The sequence below is a fragment of the Lutra lutra genome, chromosome 3, assembly GCF_902655055.1.
Source record: "Lutra lutra chromosome 3, mLutLut1.2, whole genome shotgun sequence".
Classification (NCBI taxonomy): domain Eukaryota; kingdom Metazoa; phylum Chordata; class Mammalia; order Carnivora; family Mustelidae; genus Lutra; species Lutra lutra.
This window is the reverse complement of record NC_062280.1, coordinates 59,355,071-59,378,316: the sequence shown is the minus strand read 5'-3', so window position 1 is coordinate 59,378,316 and position 23,246 is coordinate 59,355,071. Positions and strand designations below refer to the sequence as shown.

At 34.8% G+C, this 23,246-nt stretch overlaps 1 protein-coding gene across 1 annotated transcript in view; it reads right to left on the bottom strand.

Moving 5' to 3' along the window:
- The window catches only part of SLC4A10 (solute carrier family 4 member 10), a 297,324-nt gene extending 275,465 nt beyond the window's left edge, over positions 1-21,859 (bottom strand). The window contains exon 1 of the mRNA XM_047722426.1: positions 21,637-21,859. Coding sequence (XP_047578382.1) covers positions 21,637-21,684 — 48 coding nt within the window. The 5' untranslated portion in view covers positions 21,685-21,859. The remainder of the gene's footprint in view (positions 1-21,636) is intronic.
- Between the last annotated feature and the right edge of the window lie 1,387 nt (positions 21,860-23,246).

Here is a 23,246-nt window from a genome sequence, read left to right as displayed (position 1 = left end):
AAACCTGGCAAATATTATTCTAATCAAGTCATCAAGGTTAACATCATCAAAGATAAGTCATGTTGATAGCATGTACCACTCATAAGATGTAATATAAGAGCACTTCACCTCTGTGATATTCTTCCCAAAACCACATAATCCCAGTCTAATCATAGGAAAACATCAGACAAACCCAAATTGAGGGGCATTCTAGAAAATATCTGGTTCATACTTTTCAAAACTATCAAGGTCATTAAAAAAAAAAAAAAAAAAAAAAACAAGGAAAGAGAGAGTCTCCTTAGAAGAGGCCAAGGAGACATGAATACCAAATGCAACATAGTGTCCTAGATGAGATCCCAGCACAGAAAAAGAGCGTAAGTGGATAAACTGGTGCAACTTGAATAGAGTTTGCAATATAGTTGAAATTAAGATAATGTTAATTTATTAGTTTTGACAAATGCACCAGGTATGATGTTACAGGAAACTCATTAGAGGAAACTGGGTAAAGGTATTTAGAGACTCTGCATCTTTGCATCTTTTCTGTAAATCTCAATTTATTCCAAAATAAAAAGGTTAGGTTTTTAATATTAGGTTCGAAGAATAATAAAGACAAATGCATGTCTCAGAGCACTACAAAAATATGTCTAATTAGGTTAAAGATCAAAAAAATTTTAATATGATTCATGAAAAAATTGTATTTTTGAACTTGAGTTAAATACAAAAGGCAAAAAATGACAAATGAAAAGATTAATAAATTTGACTACATCATGAGACTCTTCTATAGAAAGAATACCACAAATAAATGGGCAAGACCTTAAAAATAAAATGTATCATATAATCAATAGACAAATATTAGAATCTATAAGAATTCTTTAAGAATATACAAGAAATAGATGCCTGAGTGACTCAGTTGTTAAGTGTCTGTCTTTGGCTCAGGTCATAATCAAAGGTTCCTGGGATCAAACCCCACATCCAGCTTCCTGCTCAGCGGGAAGTCAGCTTCTCCCTCTTCCACTCCCCCTGCTTGTATTCCCTCTCTAGCTGTGCCTCTCTCTGTCAAATAAATAAATAAAAATCTTAAAAAAAAAAAGTATATATATATATACACAAGAAAAACATAGTCTTTTCTTAAGTGGACAAAAAGTATGAATAGACAATTCACAGAGGAAGAAATGAACAATAAACTTAAAAATATATTCTAAGGAAATACAAATTTTAAAAAAATTATCCGTTAGATTGGCAAAACAAAAAGTTTTATATTATGTTTGGGAGAAGGCATGGATTAACAAAAAAATATCTAAATAATAGTATTCTACGGAAATACATATTTGAAAATGATCACATATCTTAACCCATTAGATTGGAAAACAAATATTTTACATAATATCACATTTGGGAGAAGGCATAGGTTAACAAAATATCTCATAGAACACACAAAAATTGGATTAGTCTGAAGCATCATTTTCTCAGTACTTATTAAAAATTTCAATGCAAATAGACATCTCAGTACCTACTCCAGAGAACATACATACATTTTTTACTGAGGCATTGTTTAAAAAGAAAACAAATTTTGAAAACAACCTAAATGCCCATAATAGGAAATAGTTAACATTGACTATGGAATATGCAACAGATGAACAGTGAAATAGATCAATCATCTAACACGCATAGATCTCCAGAATGTTGCTTAAATAAAAAAGCACAAGTACATGCCAGGTCTGGAAGCATAATCACCAAACTGAAAACAAAGGTTAATTCTGCGAACACTAGAGGAGTCCAGCAGTCAACATGGTGATTAGTGAAATCTTAGATTCTGTGTTTTTTACAAGTTCATTACATTGATTTTCTAAAGCTTGAAGAAAGTCATGTTTTTTAAGAACATTCTTAGTCCTACTCAATTATTAGAGTCTCAGCAATAATAATACTCCAATAAATATCATAATATCAAATAAAAAATAATATCAAAGTTCTTGCCAAGGAAGCACCAAGCTTATATGCAAAAATGAAATCCACTGAGCTAAGTCCTTAAGACCCAACAGCACCCAGTGTATGTCTTCCATAAATATCTGAATGAGTAAGTGAATGAGTGAGCTAGCAGACTATGTAAGATACCTATTTGAGAAAATACAGTTGCAACCTCACCTGAGGAAATTATAAGGTAACTCTGCCATTTCACAGAGCAACAGAAAAATGTTGATCAAGTTAAGATGTAAGGTATTTGGGTTCTAGTCCTGGTTCTGCCATTAACTTATTTCATGATGGTCAAATGTCCAACTGAACCTGAATTTGTTTATCTCATTTTCTAGAAAATAATACTGCCTATGCTACTTACTTCACAGATATATGGAAGGAGGAGGAAGAAATTAGTCCATAGATACAATAATATTTTGAAAAATGCATAGATGCTATTGTAAAAGAACCAAAGAGCTTTTTAAAAACCATTATCATGCTGTTTAATTGGGCTGCTATCTTGCTCTGCCCCAAGTACTATTACTGGGTCATAGACACTAGTCCCACTGCTCTAAACCAACTGTCTAATCTATATGCTGTCTGGATGATGGAAAGAAGTTTTACAATGTATGAAATCCACAAATAGAAATTATCTATATTCAAATTTTAAAGAAATTGAATCTAGAAAAAAATAGCTCGAAAGGGAATTACTGTAAATGTCAATAATGTCATACTAATGCTTTCATTTTTTTTTTCAATTTTATTACAAGCTTTAAAATCTGAGAGTAGTTTGTAAAAAACTTATCTGCTAATTTCAGCCCCGGGTTAATATTTTACAAACAAACTAAGAATCACTACAGGCGAACGTCAATGCAACAAACCAGTACAATTTACAAACCCAGGTCATAAACTTACTAACAAATTTGCTAATCACGGTAAGGGACAGTGCCAAAGTTCTGCTGATGCCTCAGCCAAATGAGAAAGAAATCTTTCTTAATATTCATTTGTTAATTCATCCATGCATTAATTGATAAGTATTTTTAAAGCTTTTCTTACCTTATTATTGAAATATAACACACTTATATAAATACAAACAGGTCACAAGTTTTACAGCTCTCTGAATAATCACAAAATAAACACATCTTGGTAACCACCATCCAGACCAAGAAACTTTGAAGTACATTACCTCTCTTCCCCAGAGTCATCACTGTCCTGATTAGTATTTCTTGATTTTTAAGTTTTATATAGATGGAATTATACAATATGTAATATTTTGTAACTTTCATTTTTAATTCAATGAATCTAGGTTCCCTTTTTTCCCTAACAAGAACACATTAGATAACTAATCATTCCCCTAACTATGTTGTGCTTATATCTTTTTCCAGGTCTTTTCTGGGACAGATTAATTTATACATTTATTCTAAATCAGCTTTGAAGTTAATTTCAGATTTTGCTGAATGTCTACACTAGTTTAAAAATACAAATCACTTTATGGGGCGCCTGGGTGGCTCAGTGGGTTAAGCCGCTGCCTTCGGCTCAGGTCATGATCTCAGGGTCCTGGGGTCGAGCCCCGCATCAGGCTCTCTGCTCAGCAGGGAGCCTGCTTCCTCCTCTCTCTCTGCCTGCCTCTCTGCCTGCTTGTGATCTCTCTCTGTCAAATAAATGAATAAAAAAAAAAATCTTAAAAAAAAAATACAAATCACTTTGTATTAAATGTTCTCAAATATTGATCAAACAACATCCAAAAGTTCCTGTTATTATAGTCATGTACATAAAAAATGAGATGTGTACACTGATTTAGACTATCATCTTGATTATCAATTAATATTTCAAATTCTTCATGGTTTAATCACCTTTAATTTGGACATGAAAATAAATATGTTCCTTGACAATCATCCTAACAGATGTTGAAATACCTGAAATTAGTTTAATTATTTGAAGAATTATAACATGATTAAACATGATAGGCATGTAATGTTGCTAAATACTTGGTTCCAAAGACATTGAAAGAACTACCTAGTTTCAAAGTTAAATCAGAGTGATTTGATTTCTCCAAGTGGAAGAACAACCATAATAGATTTTGATAAGTCTTCAATTAGGAAGATCCTGTATAATCATTCCAGAAAAAGAAAAAGTTGATTTTTAAAAAGCTGTTCTAAAATCTCTGAGCATAAAAGATATGTAACCCCTACAAGAACAGTACCTATTTTAGAATGTGGATAAATGAAGAAAATGTTAGAAATTGTTACCTAAGATATTGAAAATTCCAGAAACAACACATACAAAAACTGGGCAAAAGGAAGAATTTCAACAAATGTAAAATGCTTTCTTATTATAGTAGCTAGGCTTTCCATAAGCTTTTGTCAATATATCAAAGATAAAAATATCTGTGATATTGCTTCTGTCTCATTTTGAAGGAACTAATTTAATTTACAAGGGAGAAAGCATTTGCTAGCTAAAATTTGACAGCATTATCAGAAATGCTGATTACAAGATATGTATTTACTTATTTAGACATTTGAAAACACATCCTCCAATCTCTTCTGATTCCCACATAGAACTTCCAAACCAGTTAATGGTCTGTAAAAGTATGAATTTGAGCTCCAACGTATATATAGAGACTTCCACGCTACCAGGAATTATAATGGAAAAACCATTAATTTAGCCTAATATTTTTTGCTTCACAACATCAAAATATTTCTCATGTATTTTGATGCAAAATTCAAACTGATAAAAACAAGTTGAAGAGAAATTTTTGCATTTTTTTATTTTTAGCACCCTAAGAGTCAATTTGACTTAAAGGAATTATTAAATTTAACTGCTAAAATTGAAGAACATCACAAAGAAATGTAGCTAGTGTTTAATGGGATTAAGCCAAGGGGTCTAAACAGAGGGTACTCTAAATTTGCATTATAAGCCATCACCATATAGCAAAAACCATGCCTTTTTTTTTTTTTAACTCAACACACATTTTATGGTATACCTCTACTATATGCCAGGTCACATACCAGGCACTTAAGGATACAGACATGATTCAGACTCAGTCTAGTGTGGGAGACAGACTCATGCCCAGCTACTTATAAAATACATTGCTAGCCTAATTCTGAACTTGACTCTTGTGGAAACTTAATCAATTAATCTGTAGGCACATTATAAATGGATCATAGAAATTACATGGACTTTCCAAAAAAGCCACCAGCACTAGAAACTAGTTCCTAAAGCTAGAAGTTTTATAAAATTTGGGGCAATAGCTAAGTTTTGCATATAGTTAACTATTATATTCGTGGAAATTTAAGCTTCTGCTAAACTTTTAAAAGCTAGATTCAGGGGCGCCTGGGTGGCTCAGTGGGTTAAAGCTTCTGCCTTCTGCTTGGGTCATGATCCCAGGGTCCTGGGATCAAGCCCTGCATCGGGCTCTGCTCAGCGGGGAACCTGCTTCCCTCTCTGCCTTCCTCTCTGCCTACTTGTGATCTCTCTCTCTCTGTCAAATCAATAAATAAAATCTTAAAAAAAAAAAAGCTTGATTCAATTCACAGAACAGTCATGTACATTAATAGAAGTTATCTCTAGTGAACTGTATTATCACCTTTTGCTTAGGCTATTTCCTTTCCCTCTTTCAAAGGTAAATCCTTCCTCCTATTAAAGGCAGTTTTATATATAATTCAGGTGAACAAAAATGAGTAAGGTTTAAAAAGTTTCCAAACACATTTTCTGCATTTGATAAATGTTCATTGCTCTTTATTTTGACTGGCTTTCAGATTCATGTAAAATTCCCTTACTTGGTTTTCAGTCTGAATGTTCAGCCAAAACTAAATTCTTTGGGAATATTACATTTTCTAAAATCTTAACTTCTTGAAAATATAACCAAGTCCAAACAATACAGTGTTTTCTTGAGCAGGTTTTATCCAAAATAATCAAAGGTTGGGGCACCTGGGTGGCTCAGTGGGTTAAGCCTCTGCCTTCGGCTCAGGTCATGATCCCAGGGTCCTGGGATCGAGCCCCGCATCGGACTCTCTGCTCAGCGGGGAGACTGCTTCCTCCTCTCTCTCTGCCTGCCTCTCTGCCTACTTGTGATTTCTGTCTGTCAAATAAATTAAAAAAAAAAAAAAAAGAACAAAATAATCAAAGGTGAACTCTTGTATCTTTATTCATATAATATAATACCACTGCCATGGCTTATCAGAAAGGAATACGTTATTAGAAAGTCAGACCAACATAAAATAATCACTAATCTACTTGTGAAAGACTGGGGAGAAAAATCAGGGGGAAGCTAATCAGAATTATATGTTGTCTTTATTAAGTTTTATATATAAACTTACATTAGCTATAGGCAAATATTATCACAAGAGGTTGTGTGTTATAAAAAAAATAGTATCTGGAATTTTTAAATAAAATTTCCATCAAAGTCCATAGTTCCACGGGAGCATATAAAACTAAATCTTTCTTATACATGGATGTAGATAAAGTGGGAGGGTCACACTTAGCCAGACAGTACTCTTTTTCCATTTCCTTTTAAAAGAGAATTTATAGATTAATAGAAGATACCCATTGGTTCTGTGTTTTTGTAGATTCTAGTTTTGTCTACTTGGAATCCATTCATCACGGGACCACGTACAGTAACTATACTTTCCTATTTTCAATATTACTGATGATCGGGCATTTGGGGCCTTACAGACCCACGAGGACTATCCCTTTCAGGGCTAGCTAAATCCCAAAGATAATCAGCAACCTGCTTACAAATAAACTTTTCATATATAAACCAACCAATCCCAAATCTATACCACCAACTTCCTCTTCTTCTAACTCACACAACCAAACCAATGATTCTCCTACCCTAAATCATCCCAGGGCCAGGTGCCAGACAACCAGAGACCACCTCTACAGGCAAAGCCCACCAGAATTATTTAAACTAGACAATTCTAAACTGTTTACCCTGCGTTGCCTTGCCCTTCTTTTCCATATAAAGGCTCTGGCCTCAACTTTTCCTTGCTCTGTCCTCTGCCATCTGACCAAAAGCTAGCACTTCCCCCTTGCCCCTGCATTGCATGTAGCAAATCCCTCTCCAGAGGCTTGTCAGTAAAACATGGCTTTTCTGAGACTCTCCTGATTATTTTGCATAACTAAAACTGTGTACCTTTGACCCATACTTCCCCATACCCTCTTCTCTCCATCCCCTAGCAACCACTCTTCTACTCGCTGCTTCTGTGTGTTTGACTATTTTAGATTCCACATATATGTGAGATCATGCAGTATTTGTCTTTCTGTGTCTGGCTTATTTCACTTAGCATAATGTCCTCCTCAATTGTTTCTGATTTTCGATGATTACTTCCGAAAATCAAATGGTCTCTAACTCTCACATGCCTAATCTCTTTTGTGAAACGCTAGCTGGACTAAGATCCATCTGTCCTTATCTTATTGTAACCTCATTGTCATTTCTAACTGTAGTCCGAAAAGGCCCCCAAATCTTTACTCAATAAATTTTATTTTGCTTAGTTTGTGTGTTTGTTTTGTCTTTGAAGAATGGTCGCAAAGGATGGAAATTGTTTTCTTCCCTCGCCTCTCCTGTGTCTCTTCTTGTGGCCACACCTGACTGACCATCTCATAAAAGGCCACAGAATACTGAAACTATTGACTTAAAAAAATAATCCGAATTATCTTTGAGTCTTATTTATTTGTACTGATCTTATTCTCCCTTTTCCGTGGATCGTCTGCACAAAGACATTATTATGAAAACAGTGCAAAATGTTTCTTAAGCCCGTGATTGGCACATTTTACTATACCTTCCTATGTAGGTGGAATCTTTGCTGCATTTCTTAAAAGACAGAAAAGCTGCTTGGTTACCTCCTCCATTCTCATCTAATAGGAAGGCTGCCATAAAGAGAATTAATGTAACTGACTCTGTTAAAGTTTTAGACTCGTTAAAGTATGTGAACCTTTCATGTATTAATGTTTGTAATAAAGTTCAATTGCATTTTATGAAGCACTCTTGTTTCTTGTTTTCTAAATATGCGGGTATTTTTTGAGATAAATATAAAGATATGTTTATAAATTATTGAAACATTAATTACCAAATTATTGTTTCATGGAAAATCTGCAATTCAATAAACTTTTGAAGCCTTTTGATTCCCTCTGCAAGATATTTTCGGGGGCGCCTGGGTGGCTCAGTGAGTTAAGCCTCTGCCTTCAGCTCAGGTCATGATCCCAGGGTCCTGGGATCGAGTCCCATGTCGGGTTCTCCACTCTGCGGGGAGCCTGCTTCCTCCTCTCTCTTCTGCCTGCCTCTCTGCCTACTTGTGACCTCTGTCTGTCAGATAAATAAATAAAATCTTTAAAAAAAAATATTTTCAGAACCAAGAGAAACACCAGGAAAGTGCATTTTTCCAAGAAAAACTGATTCTAATGTCAACAGTTTCAATGGAATCATGAAGTTAGGGTGTAAATTCATTCTAAAATATTTGGCCTACTTGAAATTAAGAGAGCTACTGGGCTAACCATATGCTTTGCACTGAGATATATCACTGTCCTAGGAAATTAAAAATATAAGCCCTTTCTTAACCTGTGCCAGATCATGCAACCATTTCTAAAAATGGGAGAAGTTCGTTTAGATGAGAAAGCCATGTAATTCAATATTCTTAGTCGAAGAGCTATAAGGAAGTTTAAGTATGCAAAAAGAAATGGAATAATGTTTTTAAATCATGAAAGGGAATAAGTGAAATTAAAAGCTACTTGAAGTAATTTCATGAAGGGTTGATCTTTAAAAAGCTGGGTTCAAGGTTGATTCAGCATGTTTTCAATGGATTTACCATAGTTAAAACTTCTTGAATTACAAGAAAGCTTCACTGATCTTTTAAATGAATGAAGTCAATATTAAGTTCATCATTTCTACATTTTGTCCTTATAAAGATTTGGCAAAATATTATATTACTTTGTATTACAGAAATGGTCTGTACTGGAAATTACAGCTCCTTTATTAGACTGGCACTGGTGACTAAACAGTTTCTAATATCAAGCTAAGAGAGTGGATGTACAAGATTTGTGGTTGTTTAGCTCTTATGATAACCATTTTTAATGGATATTTATGCTAAAGACTAAATAGAAACTACTAGCTTACAATGCCAAGACAAATGTAAAACAATTACTGTCGTATAACTGTTTACTAAATTATTTGAATTAAAGTAGATTTACCCAAATCTCAGTTCTTAAGAATTAATTGTATTTTTCAAGCCACATAAAGACAAAAAGAATTATTAAATCAGAGAGTAATGAGCACAGTCCAAATCTTGTTTTACTTAAGTAACAACATATAGGAAGGTCTAAGAATTTTACTTCTGTCAAGTTTGTCATCAGGATTTTCAGGTATTTCTTCAATATGGTTTTGGTGATATGAAAGGAGGTCCTGGATGGCTCAAATAAGAATGACAGTCTCCTCTTAAGGAGTGGTAAAGATGAAAGTGCTGTACATAAGAATCATCTTATTGCAACAAATAAAACCTGAGTGCCTATCATAGACTAATAACCAGTTAGGCGGAGAAAGAGCATAAGACACTGAAACACCTTTTGAATTGGGCCTCTCTGAGCTTCATTCTTAAAGAAAAAAATTTTTAAAGAATGTCTGTGGTTTTGAAGAGGTAGGTGAATGATTTCATTCATTCAAAGATGATTGAAAATTTTCATGGCCAAAATGGTATCTGGTATGGCTCTGCAATGATGGGACTAGAGTTTCATACCTTCAATGTACAATGGAGCCCTGTATGGGGAAAAAAAAAAAAAAAGATAAGGTAGTAACTATAAGCAGCATTTTTGGTAATAATTTGAGTGAGGTGAACAAACTAAAGAATTTTCAGATAGTTCAACAGTCTTCTGAACTGTGATTAAAAAAAAAATACTTGATAGAGAAACACTACCTATAGTAAAGTTGGAAATGGAATACAAAAGAAAGTGTTAGCAAAACATTGTCAATTGTCAACATTTTAAAAATACTTGTGAGCCTTCTGGTTAAAATAAAAATTGGTTATATAATCTTTCTGGAAGGAATTTTGGCAGTATTTATACATTTATACATAGCCTCAAAAATTAGCCTAGTAGCTCCTTGAAGAAATGACCGATTCCAGGGCTGAGGCAGAGAAAATACAAGATGACCCTGGGAAATCTCAGTGCCGGACACTAAGTGCTCAAAAAAGAATGAGAGCATGTTGAAAGGACGAGAGCCAGTTGAAGGAGCTCCCAATGTCCAAAGATGAAAACATTAAAGCAACAAAATTGGAAGTGAGAGTGTTAGAATATGGCCCAGAAAATAAAATAAATAGCTCAAAGTTCATACTGAAATGAGCAATTGAATGAATAAATGGAGGATAAGTGACAGCTGTTCCCTACAGAAAAATCTTAATTTCTGAATGCAGAAGGAATGAACAGAAAATCACCAATAGGCAAACACCACAGTAATATATAAATAATAAGCAAGAAATAGTCACCAATTAATGTTAAAATTTGTGGGCAAAAGTTTGAGGAAAAATAGGACATTTGCAGTAGTCTTCAAATATCTCCCCCAAGATATTCATTATCACAAAGGGGAGATTTTTAATTTTATAGTCAAAAACCCAGCAGAGACCCCTATTACCAAGGTTAACATCCCCCAAAATAAGACATCATCTATCCCCTGATATAACTCACTGAGAAAGAAACATCGCTTCAGTGGTATTCTTGAAAATAAATACATAACCCCAATCTCATTATTAGAACCTCACAAACACAAATGGAGAGATAATCTAAAAAATTAAAAAAAAAAAAAAAAGCCCTGTACACTTCAAAAGTGTCAAGGTTATGAAAGCTAGGGGAAGACTGAATAACTCACAACTCACAATGGAGATGATTAAAGAGACATGATGCCTAGAACAGAAAAATGGGATCCTGATACAGAAAAATGACGTTAGTCCTTTGATATCCTAATAAGTACTGTGGTTTATTAAATAGAATTGCACTAATTTTCATTTCTTTTTGATTAACTATAGGTATGTAAGATGTTAACATTATGGCAAAGTGAATGAAAGCTATATGGGAACTCTTTGTACTATTTTTGCAATTACTGTGTAAGTGCAAAATTTATCTCAAAACAAAAAGCTAAAAAATAACAAAATGAATGTTTTCTTTTATATTTACTTTTCTGTGTTTTCTAACCCCTAAAAAATAAGTATTAATTTTCAAGTTAGGAAAAATGTATTTTATTATACTAAAAAATTATATTATTGGTTTGCATCTTCTTACTGTCAAAAGGATAAATCAAATTATTGCATAAGCATTATTAAATCAATAATTCATTATTGAATTAACTATGCATATTGGGTATAAAATCTTTGGTACAATTATTTTCATTCAAATGAGAATATTACTCCAGTAGTCATAACAATGATAGCTGTCATTTTTTGAGTAATTACTCCAAACAGTATAATTCATACATAAATGTATATACATAATTATGTACATTATACATATATAATTCATCGATTCTCATGAACCTGAGGTAGATATTATTATTGTTATCATTCCTATTTTATAGGTAAGAAAAATGAGGCTTTGAACAGTTGGGAAACTTGCCAAAGCTGATATACATACTCAATTAGAACAGTTAGAATGGTCTGACTCCAAAGTTTAAGCTCTTGACAAGTGACGTCTACTAGTAGTGTTGCTGCTTATTATATTACCCATGATATGTTTAAGGACTTGCATGCACTTGGCACTGTTAGAGAGCAACACAAAATTATGTGAAATAGACTCTGCTTTTAAGAATCTAGCTCTCTATTTAAGGAAACAAGTTATATGTATGTGTATTTATATGTGAGTAAAAGTAATTTTATATACATATATAAATTGCAAAGTGATATGTAATATGTAATAAATGCTAAATGAGTAAAATGGGCAGTAAGCAGTTTTGTAATCCATTATGCCCTACAAAAAATACCCCTCTTTATTTATTTATTTTTTGGGGGGGCAAGATGTGGTCTTCTAGCATTCCCACAGCTAAACCAATTCAGACATATTATAATAAGTTTTCAGTTAATTTTTTTATAAACATATAATATATTTTTATCCCCAGGGGTACAGGTCTGTGAATCGCCAGGTTTACACACTTCACAGCACTCACCATAGGACATACCCTCTCCAATGTCCATAACTCCACTCCCTTCTCCCAACTCCCTCCCCCCCCATATTCTCAAACTTCAGTGTACATAAGAATCACCTCGACAGTTTTTATATTTCTTGTTTATTGGCACCACCTCTTCGATATTCAAGTCTTCAAGTTTGAGTAAGGCCCAGAACTTACATTTTTAATGAGCCCTCCTAATGATTCTGATGAAGTGCTTCTTGAATATAAAGTTTCAATAACAATCCCTTTGTTTAGGAGGAAAAAAAAATATCTCCTGGAAGTGCTTTGTAAAATTACATAATATCAGATTTTTTGGCAGGCATTTATATCATAACATTAGTCATTAATAAAACACAAAGTACATGATATGCACTTAAATAACAAATTAAATTATACATTAGGCCTATGTCCTGATGTCTACATGTTTTTCCATTTTCTAACCACAATCTTATTTCTGAGAAAATCGGAAGAGTTAAGAGGAGCAGCTTAAATATCAACAGAAAATCACCCCTGTACTTATGAAAGGAACAGTGAATCTAATAATAATGAATGAAATGTGCTTCATCAGCAGAGCTGTTTTGATTCCATCCAGTAGTTGTTATATACCTAAGTACTTTTTACGACACTTGCTTTCTGGAATGTGACTAGGTTATCATCTTTGAAATAAAAGCCCCATTAATCCAAAAAAAAAAAAGTCATTAGGAAGCAATCACTTCTCTAAATAATGTTGATTTCTCAGAATAAACAAGAAGCAGCACAGATACAAATAAATGTTGGAGGCACTCCAGCAACCTAACACATTCAATATGCAATGGCAAAATTCTTCTTAAAAAGAAAATCTGCTTATTAGATCCTTAGAGCATAATTTTCATGATGAATGATCAAGTCTTGATGATACTGATGTAAGAACTTTATCACTAAGTCAAAACCATACCAAGTCCTTGGCTATAATACATTCTCACACTATCCCACTCAATCCCATAGATTAATCACTATTTCCATTCTCTTGGAAGACTTCTGGAGTCCTGAAATATTTGGAAATGGCCTATGCTTAACATAGGAACTTGTATGTAAATGGCATCCAGAAATGGTATCATCCTTGATACACTACATAGAGGTCCTCGCTGAAAAAAATAAAATAAAACTACAAAACATTCCCATACGAAATTAAAGATCTAAATACATAGACAGTCCATGTATGTGTTTTGGAAGACTCAATATTGCCAAAATGGCAATTCTTCCCAAATTGATCTGTAAGTTAAAAAAAATCTCTTTCAGGGCAGGCTCCATAGCTCAGTGGTTAGAGCACTGGTCTTGTAAAAAAATCTCTTTCAAGGGGAACCCTCCTATATCGTTGGTGGGAATGCAAGCTAGTGCAACCATTCTGGAAAGCAGTATGGAGGTTCCTCAAAAAGTTGAAAATAGAGCTACCCTATGACCCAGCAATTGCACTACTGGGTATTTATCCTAAAGATATAAATATAGTGATCCGAAGGGGCACGTGCACCCAAATGTTTATAGCAGATATGTCCACAATAGCCAAACTAAGGAAAGAACCTAGATGTCCATCAACAGATGAATGGATAGAGAAGATGTGGTATATATATACAATGGAATACTATGCAGCCATCAGAAGAAATGCAATTTTGCCATTTGCGATGATGTGGATGAACTGGAGGGTATTATGCTTAGCGAAATAAGTCAATCAGAGAGAGACAACTATCATATGATCTCCCTGATAAGAAGAATTGGAGATGCAATGTGGTGGGTTTGGGGAGTAGGAAAAGAATAAATGAAACGAGATGGGATCGGGAGGGAGACAAGACATAAGAGACTCTTAATCTCACAAAACATACTGAGGGTTGCCAGGGGGAGCAGGGTAGGGAGAGGGTGGTGCGGTTATGGACATTGGGGAGGGTATGTGCTATGGTGAGTGCTGTGAACTGTGTAAACCTGGCGATTCACAGACCTGTACCCCTGGGACTAATAATACATTATATGTTTATTAAAAATTTTTTTTAAATTATAAAAAATTTCTAAAAAATCTCTTTCAAAATCTTTGCAGGTTTTTTGTAGAAATCAATAAGCAGACCCTAAAATTCATATGGAAATGCAAAGAACCTAAAACAGTCAAAACAATTAAGAAAAAGAAGAACAAGGATCAAGAACTTAATCACTACTTGATTTCAGATTTCACTATGAAACTTCAATAAACAAGACAATGTGGTATTAGGGTAAAGAAGTACACAAAAACAGAACAGAACTCAGAGCCCAAAAAAATGACCTTCTACTGATAAAAAAATTCTACTGGTAAAAAAATGACCTTCTACTGATAAAAAAATTCAGTGGAAAATGTGGCCTTTTCCACAAGTGGTGCTTGGGCAATTGGATATATATATGTAAAGAATTTAGACTCTAACCTCACACCATACACAAAAATTAACTCAAAATTGATCACTGACCTACACATAAGAACTGAAACTATAAAACTCCTAGGAAAAAAAAATACAATAAAAATCTTTGTGAGCTTGGTTTAGGCAGAATTCTTAGATTCAATACCAAAAGCACAATCAAAAAAAGAAAACATTGATAAACTGCACTTTGTCAAAATTAAAAACTTTTGTATTCTGAAAGTCACCATTAAGAGAGTTAAGACGAGGCCAGACAGTGAGAAAATATTTGCAAATCATATTTCTTTTTTTTAAAAGACTTTATTTATTTATTTGAGAAAGAGAGAGAATGAGAAAGGGGAGGGTCAGAGGGAGAAGCAGACTCCCCGCCAAGAAGGGATGTGGGACTCCATCCCAGGACTCCAGGATCATGACCTGAGCCGAAGGCAGTCACCCAACCAAATGAGCCAACCAGGTGCCCTGCAAATCATATTTCTGACAAGGAAGTTGTATCCAATATATATATATACAAATATATATATAAGAAAATTCTTACAAGTCAAGAAGACAACAACCAATTTGAAAATGAACAAAATATTTTAATAGACATTTCATCAAAGAAAACAAATAAATGGCTAATAAGTACATCAAAAGATATTCAACGTCATTATTGCTGTAGACTGAATGTTTTTCCCCCAAATTTGTATATTAGAACCTAGCCCTCAAAGTCATGGTATTAGTAGGACCTTCGGGTAAGTCTTTTATAAAAGAAGCCCCAGGGAGCTCCCCTCTCCTTCTGTCATGTGGGAACACAGCCAAAAGATGGCCATCTATAAACCAGGAATGGGCTCTCACCAGACACTAAACCTGCTGCTTTTTGATCTTGGACTTCCTAACCTCCAGAACTGTGCAAAACAAATTTTTGTTGTTGATAAACCACTGAGTCTATGATATTTTGTTACAGTGACCAAACGGACTAAGACAATTATTCATTATGAAAATGCAAATCAAAATCACAAGAGCATAACACTTTGCAGTCATTAAAATGACCAGTCAAAAAGACAGAAAATATCAAGTGTTGGCAAAAATGTAAAGAAACCAAAACCTTTATATTATAGTGCAGCTGGTGTATGTAAGATGGCACAACCTCGTTGAAAACGAGTCTTGCAATTTCTTTGAACATTATACATAAACTCTTATATGAATTTATTCCACTCATAGGATTCAACCCAAGAGAAATGCAAATATATGTCCACATGGAGACATACACATGAAAATTTATAGCAACCCCATTTATAATAACCTAAAGTTAGAAACTATACAAATGACCAAACTCTCAATAAACAAATGTCTACCATCCTTACAATGTAATACTTTCCAGCAAAAAAAAAAAAGGAACAAACTTCTGATACATGCTACACCATGAATGGACGTCAAGAATGGTTCACCTAAGTGAAAATAGCCAGATACAAAAGACTGCCTATTGTGCAATTCCACTTATGTTAAATGTCCAGAAAAGGCAAATCTACAGAGACAAAAAGCAAATCAGCAAACTGTAGATTAATTATTGTCCAGGGTCAGAAGTGAGCTAGAGAAAGCTTTCTGGGACAATGAAATGTTCTAAAATGGATTGCAGTGATGGTTGCTCAGCTCTGTAAATTTACTGGCAATCACAGAATTGTACATTTACAATGGGAGAATTTTCTGATATTTAAATTATATATGTGATATATGCATTTATTATGATATGTAAGAAATCTCCTTAAGCATCATAAGATCTTAGAAGAAACATACTTTGAAAATCACTATAAATGACAGGTAATGAATCAGTGTTTTCCTTGGAGTTTGACTTACTGTAGTCCACAGTAACATAGTAAGATATGAGGCTAGAACAACAATTTCCTTAAAAAATTGCTGGTAACACAAAGTGATATATAATGGAAAAAATGCATTTTCCTAGAAATTTATGTGTTTTGATGTTCCTTATGTTAAAGTTTAAAGTATATCAAGAGAAAGTTCAGAAAAATGATTGGGAGGAAAAAAAATTGATCCAAATTAAATAGTTCTCTTCCTCTCTCATATATAGGATATGCTATATACTCTCTTAACTCAACTTTGAAGATAGATTCCAAAATACCTCTAGGTCTGCAATTAGTTTACTGAAATCCTGACCAACCTCAGCATTGTCTTGACAAAAAGAATAAATTTTATGGTAGAGACTATCCAGGGTGTGTGTGTGTGTGTGTGTGTGTGCAAGTCCGTGCAAGTGTATGCATATATGTATGTGTGAGTTGTAAATTTTCATGAATATATATTCCATTAGACCTTTTCTTGATTTATATAAATATGACTTATATAAGAATTGCTTAGATCCTCAACTTTTTCCCTCTTATTGATAATGATTAAACAATAACTTACATTTTTTTGCAATATTTTTTAGGTAAAATTCGACATTTTGCAGCATACAATTCAGTATAATTCACAATGTTATACAAACATCACCACTATGCAATTCCAAAATATTTCCATCACTCAAAAAAGAAACACATAGATGTTAGCAATCACTCCCCAATTTTGCCCCAGATCCTGGCAACCACTAATCTACTTTAGTCTCTAAGGATTTGCTTATTCTGAAGTTTTTATATAAATGGAATCATGCACTATATGGCCTGCATTTTATAACATCTTATATCAGAGTACTTTCACTTTTGAAGAGGTAGATGAGAAAGCACATTTTATATTGGTATTCCTTTTATTTTTTTTCCTTTTATTTTTTAATTGGTTCTAATTAAAGAGAACAGTCACTTTTTAACTAGATGCAGTATTTTCAAATCCTAGCTCAGTAGTTATTAGCTATGTAAACCTCAGTACTCAATCTTCTCAGCCTCACTTTCTTATCTGCAAGGCTGGATAACATTAGCAAACTTTCAGGATCATCATGAAGACTAGAGACGTCTGTGCTTAGTGTGAGCCCGAGACAGTATCTATTATTACTTTGTAAAGATTGTCCAATTACCATCATCATTTTAATCTGGCACTCAGATGTTTACTCTATGCTAGAAGAGGGATGACACGGGGTGTCTGGGTGGCTCAGTTGGTTAAGCATCTGCTTTCAGCTCGGGTCATGATCCCAGGGTGAGCCTGGTTCTCCCTCTCCCTTTGCCTGCCGCTCTGCCTACTTGTGCACACTCTCTCTCTCTGCCAAATAAATGAATAAAATTTTAAAAAAAAATGAGGAACTATACTATGGTAGAAAGAATCAAGAGATCTGAGCTCTGCCATTAACTGGTGTAAGCGGAATGGCCTTAAATACACATTCTTATGTCTTTGGTATCCAATTTCACCATGTGTAAATTAAGGAGTTAGCCCAAAACATGCCGTTGAGCTCTCCAGTCCTTTTCTGACCAAAATATTTATGATTCCATAAAAGAGATACATTAAATACTAGTTAATTCTTTTTTCTAAATAAGAGCAACATATCTCTCAGGAGAATCTGAAACAACTCTTTAAGAGAGACAATATATTAGAACTTTAATTTACATTTATTTTACCTAAAAATAAATAAAACTTAACTGATGTTACTATGCAGATTGAAAGTGGTATCCTCACAGAAAGCCAAGTGATCAGTGTCATGATTTCTATGAGGTATGAACATGTGGAAGGGGTGAGTTTCTCTCCACGAAGGGTAGAACACGGCACCCACACTTCCCCATTCACTCGATGCATCTTGCAATGCACTGTAGTCTCTCTATGCCCAGCTTAGACTACTGAAGCAACCATCATCCCAAGGTTGGGAAGAAATGACACCTGGAAGTGTGAATATTTTTGTGGCCATATTCACTGACTCTATTTGAGTTCCAGACCTTTGTCCAGATAGTTTCTAATTCTCCATCAAAAATATCTCACTTCCTCATCTGACCTCAATATCTTTAATATAAACTTAATCTTGTAGGCTTTAGACTCTCCCACTCATCAGCAACCTTATCACCCTATACATAACATTTATTTCTATAGTCACTCACCATTGTAGAGTAAGAATCCAAGTTATAAAGAGGAAAAGAATTTGTTTCTTATAACGCATCTTGCTTCCTATGTATTACTATGTATAACTATACTATGTGTGTACTATGCATTACTATGAGAGTATGTTTTCCTTAAATTAGTATTATAATCTAACTTACTATCTAAGTAAAATAAAAATACCAATATTACTTAGCCAAGTTATGTTTTCTTTTTGTTACTTAAACATTTTAGTCCCATTTCCCTTTCCTCAATTTAATAATAAAGACCTTTCATAACTTCTTTTTCCCTGATAAAGCAATAAACTGGGCCATTTGGAAATCTAGAATTAGCATTTTAAAAGGTGCTATCTTCCACCACCTACTCTATACCAACAAATTACCTTTAAAAAGCAATCTTAACTCTAGTTCCATACCTCAGGGCAGTTTTATAAGCAAGTTCAAGTTAAAATAAGTTCCTTTTAGGCAGAATTTTAGAAGGGATCCAACATGGAACCACTAAAATATCACCCAATATTAAATGGCATGAGATAAAAATATTTGTTATAAAAATATTCTCCTAGAAGTCTCTTCCAAGGTCTAATAATTTAAAGATTGTCAGGTTACTCCTAGAAGCAAACTCAACTCTGAATGTCAATGAAAAGTTTGAAGTCCTATGCAATATCCTAAATTCCTAGCTTCATACTTTCAAAAGATTAATTCTATCTTTACTAATGAGACCTACTAGACTGCTTTTAAATAGTATGCCATATTGCCTCTTACATAACTATTTGCAAAGTCATCTGATTAATTTTCTAAAACAGAGTCCAAAGCTATTTCTTCCTTTCTCTTTCAAGTACAAAAACTCCAGTCCAGGATCTGATTATGATAAGCCTGATTAATAATGTAATGTAAAAAAAAAAAAAAAAAAAGAAAAAGTGCTTTTTTTCTGAACTAGTTTTAGAAGACCTATATTCCAGTCCTGGCTTCAATACTGTGTGACCTTAGACATGTTTTTCCAACTCCCTATGCCTCAATTTCTCATTTTTAAAATAAAATAATAAAATCCGCTTTATATAACATGATTGTTCTGAAAACTAAAAGAAATAAAAAGGCATAAAAGCAATTGGAAAAGCTGAAAATACTATATAAATATCAAAGTAGGCCAGTAATTCAGCATCCGTTTTAGTCTGTCAAGTTTATTTTTCATATAATGAACTGTTAGCATGATCTTCTTTTGCCATTAAGCTATGTAACTATGTAACTATTCTGTACTGGCCATTTTCCACATAAAATGCAACTTTGGACTCTCCAAAAATCTCCATCAGACTGATTATAAACCTTCTTTTCTAGCTACACTTGTATTTTCTCTATTCCTTTAAGTCACACACTGATTGCCCTTCTAGCCCAGTAAAGCTACCCCCTTGTAAATTCCTCCAGTTAATCCTCATTTTGTCCCAAACCCTTTGTGTTCCCTACAAGTGACAACTCAAATGCCACATCAAACTGACTTCAGCCTGCTTTTCTAGGACAACTTCCAAACCCCTTCCCCCCCCCAAAAAAAGGTTTTTTTCCCCTATATCTTAACTTTTCCTAAATCTCCATCCCTCAATTCCTATGTATAGTTCCTTCCTTTTATCCAAGAAATGATAGTTCTCTGATATTCTTGCCATCCTTTATTCTGAGTACCCACAGAATCCTAATTTATGTATTGATACAAGTTTGGGAAGATAGACAAATCTTTTACTCTCCTTTTCATAAAATAACTCTGCTTTGACCCATAAAGAAATGTCTCTACTTTTAAGCAGGCAGGCTAATTGATATGCTTCCTTTTTTCCCCTCACTGCCCTGCTCTTTATTTAGGTTCCATTCGCAGTGGTGATGCCTGCATTCTTCCCATCCTCCTGCTCCCTCCCGGCCCAAATCTAGCGTCCTGAGGAAAACTGAGCATGCTCAGTAGCCACAGCCAATTCCGGATGCAAACTGGCATCTTTTGCAGATTTTGAGCCCAGCAGGAGAGGTAAGGCCCTAAAAATACAGTGGCCCAGAATTTGCCCACCCCCTCCTCCGAGGTATCATTTGATGTAAAGATGTGTTCAAAGCCTTGGAATGGATTTGGAAATGGACAGCCTGTTGCCAGTCCCTAGTCTGCAAGGTGGGTCACCAACCTGAGTAACACAGAGCTGAGAACAGCCCCTCTTCCTGATTTGGTGCAGGGAGGAGATTTCTGCTGTTCTGAGCTGTGATAATGCTGATAGATGGCTGGAAGCTTACATCTGGCATTTCTGTTGCATCGAGAAAATACTGTTGTTGTTGTTGTTGTTGTTGTTGTTGTTGTTTTCTTTTTTTTTCCCCCTTGAACATAGCAACATCAGCTGCTCCAGACAGAGAAAGATGTTGCCTAAAGAGCTACAAAGTCTGTGAGCCAGCCAGAGAGACTGTGGAGAGGATAGGCAAACCAACTACTTACCTAAGAATTATATCTAGGGAGGTGTCCTAAGATCCAGAAATAAACAGGCTTTTTCTAAAATAACAATTCAGGAACCTTTCAGATATTCTAAGCTAAATTGTCTGCTTGTCCCCTAAAATGCATACCTTCTTTGTATGTGAACCATGACACATTTCCTTTTAAGAGACTGACAGAACACACACACACACACACACACACACACATCCTCCCGTTCTCCTTCCCCTTGGTTTCTGCAGGCTAAAACTCTACAGCTGCAACAGCAGCAGATTCCCTTACCTCCCTGCCGGGGGATCAGGCACAGAGAGGAAATTTAACACGAATGGAATATAATAAAAAAAAAGGGGGGGGGCTTCTTTGCAGGGTCTTCAGCCACCACTGCACAGCTGGGAAACAGAGATAGGCAGAAACAGGCAAGAAGAGAGACACACAGCTGCCCCTGTTGCTAAAACCTAGCCATCTCTTCAAACAGCAGCAGACATGAGACATTTCATCACCGTAGTGCATCCATATTGAGAAGAGGGGGAAAAAAAATCATGTGCTTTGCGTTATGCATTTCAGTCACCCGAGATGGGAGGAGACCCCTGTCCATATGTCGTGGGAGCTATCCACCACCCCAAAAGTACGATCACTGCATCTAGCCAGCCGACCGCTTGCCTGACAGGTTCTGCAGCAAACGCGGTTAATCTGTGACAGCAGGTTGTCTCTTACCGTAGGCAGCAGCGGCTCCATTTGAGCTCCCTGGTCTTTAATCTCCATGTTTTGTAATGCCTCTGGAATAAGCACCTTTCTCTGCAGTGTCTTCAATGTCCTACACTCAGCCCGGCACTCGCTCTGCTTAGTATTCGGATCAGGTAGCTCTGAAGCAGGAGGCAATTGCACACTCCAACTCACCAGAGTCACATGGCTCCTACTCACTCGGGCTGCTGGCCAGGTTTTGCACTGAATGCCTTGGATCCCTGGGCTGGTAAGAGAGATCTCCCAAGCCCTGTGTCACTGCCCACACCTGGCTACTAGTATAAAATACAGCCAGAAAGGCTGCAAGTCTAATGGACATTGAGAATCTCACCTAAGATGCCAACTTCTTAATACAGACTCATCCAAGGTACCCTCCAACCAGCTCAGCCAGATTTTAACACTTTGAGGCACTTCACTTCATTCCCAGATCCCATAGGAGACATAATTCAAACAAGAGGATGCTAATAAGGTGTACTAGATGTCCTGCTCTGAGTAGATGGGGTTTTTAAAGACAGATAAGATGGCACCAAAATTGATATTCCTTAGTGAGACTGAAACTAGTCATTGCTGACACAGTAAGAATTGGGTAGACAGATACTTTTCAATATTTTAATTATAAGAAACTTGGGTAAGTCACGCATTATCACAAATAAAATATATTTTTCTATGACTTCCCAACAAAAATAATAAGGAAAGAAAGTATTTTGATAGTGGCAATTATCAAGATACTAAAGCATTTTGAAAATATAATGAATCTGACAAGAGTAGCCTAAGCATGTACCCTTTTGCCTTAAAAGTCTCAGCAAAAGAGGAGTACAGGGATTCTCTAATCCATGGGAGAAAATGAGCCAGAGGAGCTCTTTTCTAGGGAAAAGAAGTTGATAATGGCTGCTGAGTGACCACATATTTTCTAGAATTGATTATAGATCCAGACTATTTTAAGTAATGAAACAAATGTATCATTGAATCCCAGGCTGAGTATAGAGGTTACAAATGAAGAGGGGTTAAACAAGTATGACTAAAAATCATTCAGATAGCTTATCTTAAATAAGATTTTCACCAGATTTAAAAGGCAGTCATCAGCAGGAATGAATACTGAATTATTTTCAGCAACACACCAAAATTTTCCACAACATTCCTCATAGGTGGAATTATTAATAACTTTTATCTGTTTACCTTCTCAATACAATTCTTTACAATAATTATTTTGATGATAAGAAAACATTTTTTATAAACCATAATGATTAGTATATTTGAGTAGCAACTTTGTGCACAACACATAGAGATGATTCCAAGGACTTAAATAACAAGGTGTTAATTGAGAATTTGCTAATTTGGGGTCCTACTTGACTTTCTACCACGGATTGATAAATAAAGGCTCTCTTTCCACTCACATGACTATAGCAGATTATCACAACTTATTAGTAGAAAAGTGATAACCTCTCTAGAAGAATTATTTCTATCTCATTAGGAAACTCTAAGTCATCCAATTTATATTTGTTCAAAAAGAATTCAAATGTAACTAGGAAAAAGTCTGACTTTTTGTTCTGAAAGCCAAAATAAAAATAAGATAGTATTTTAAA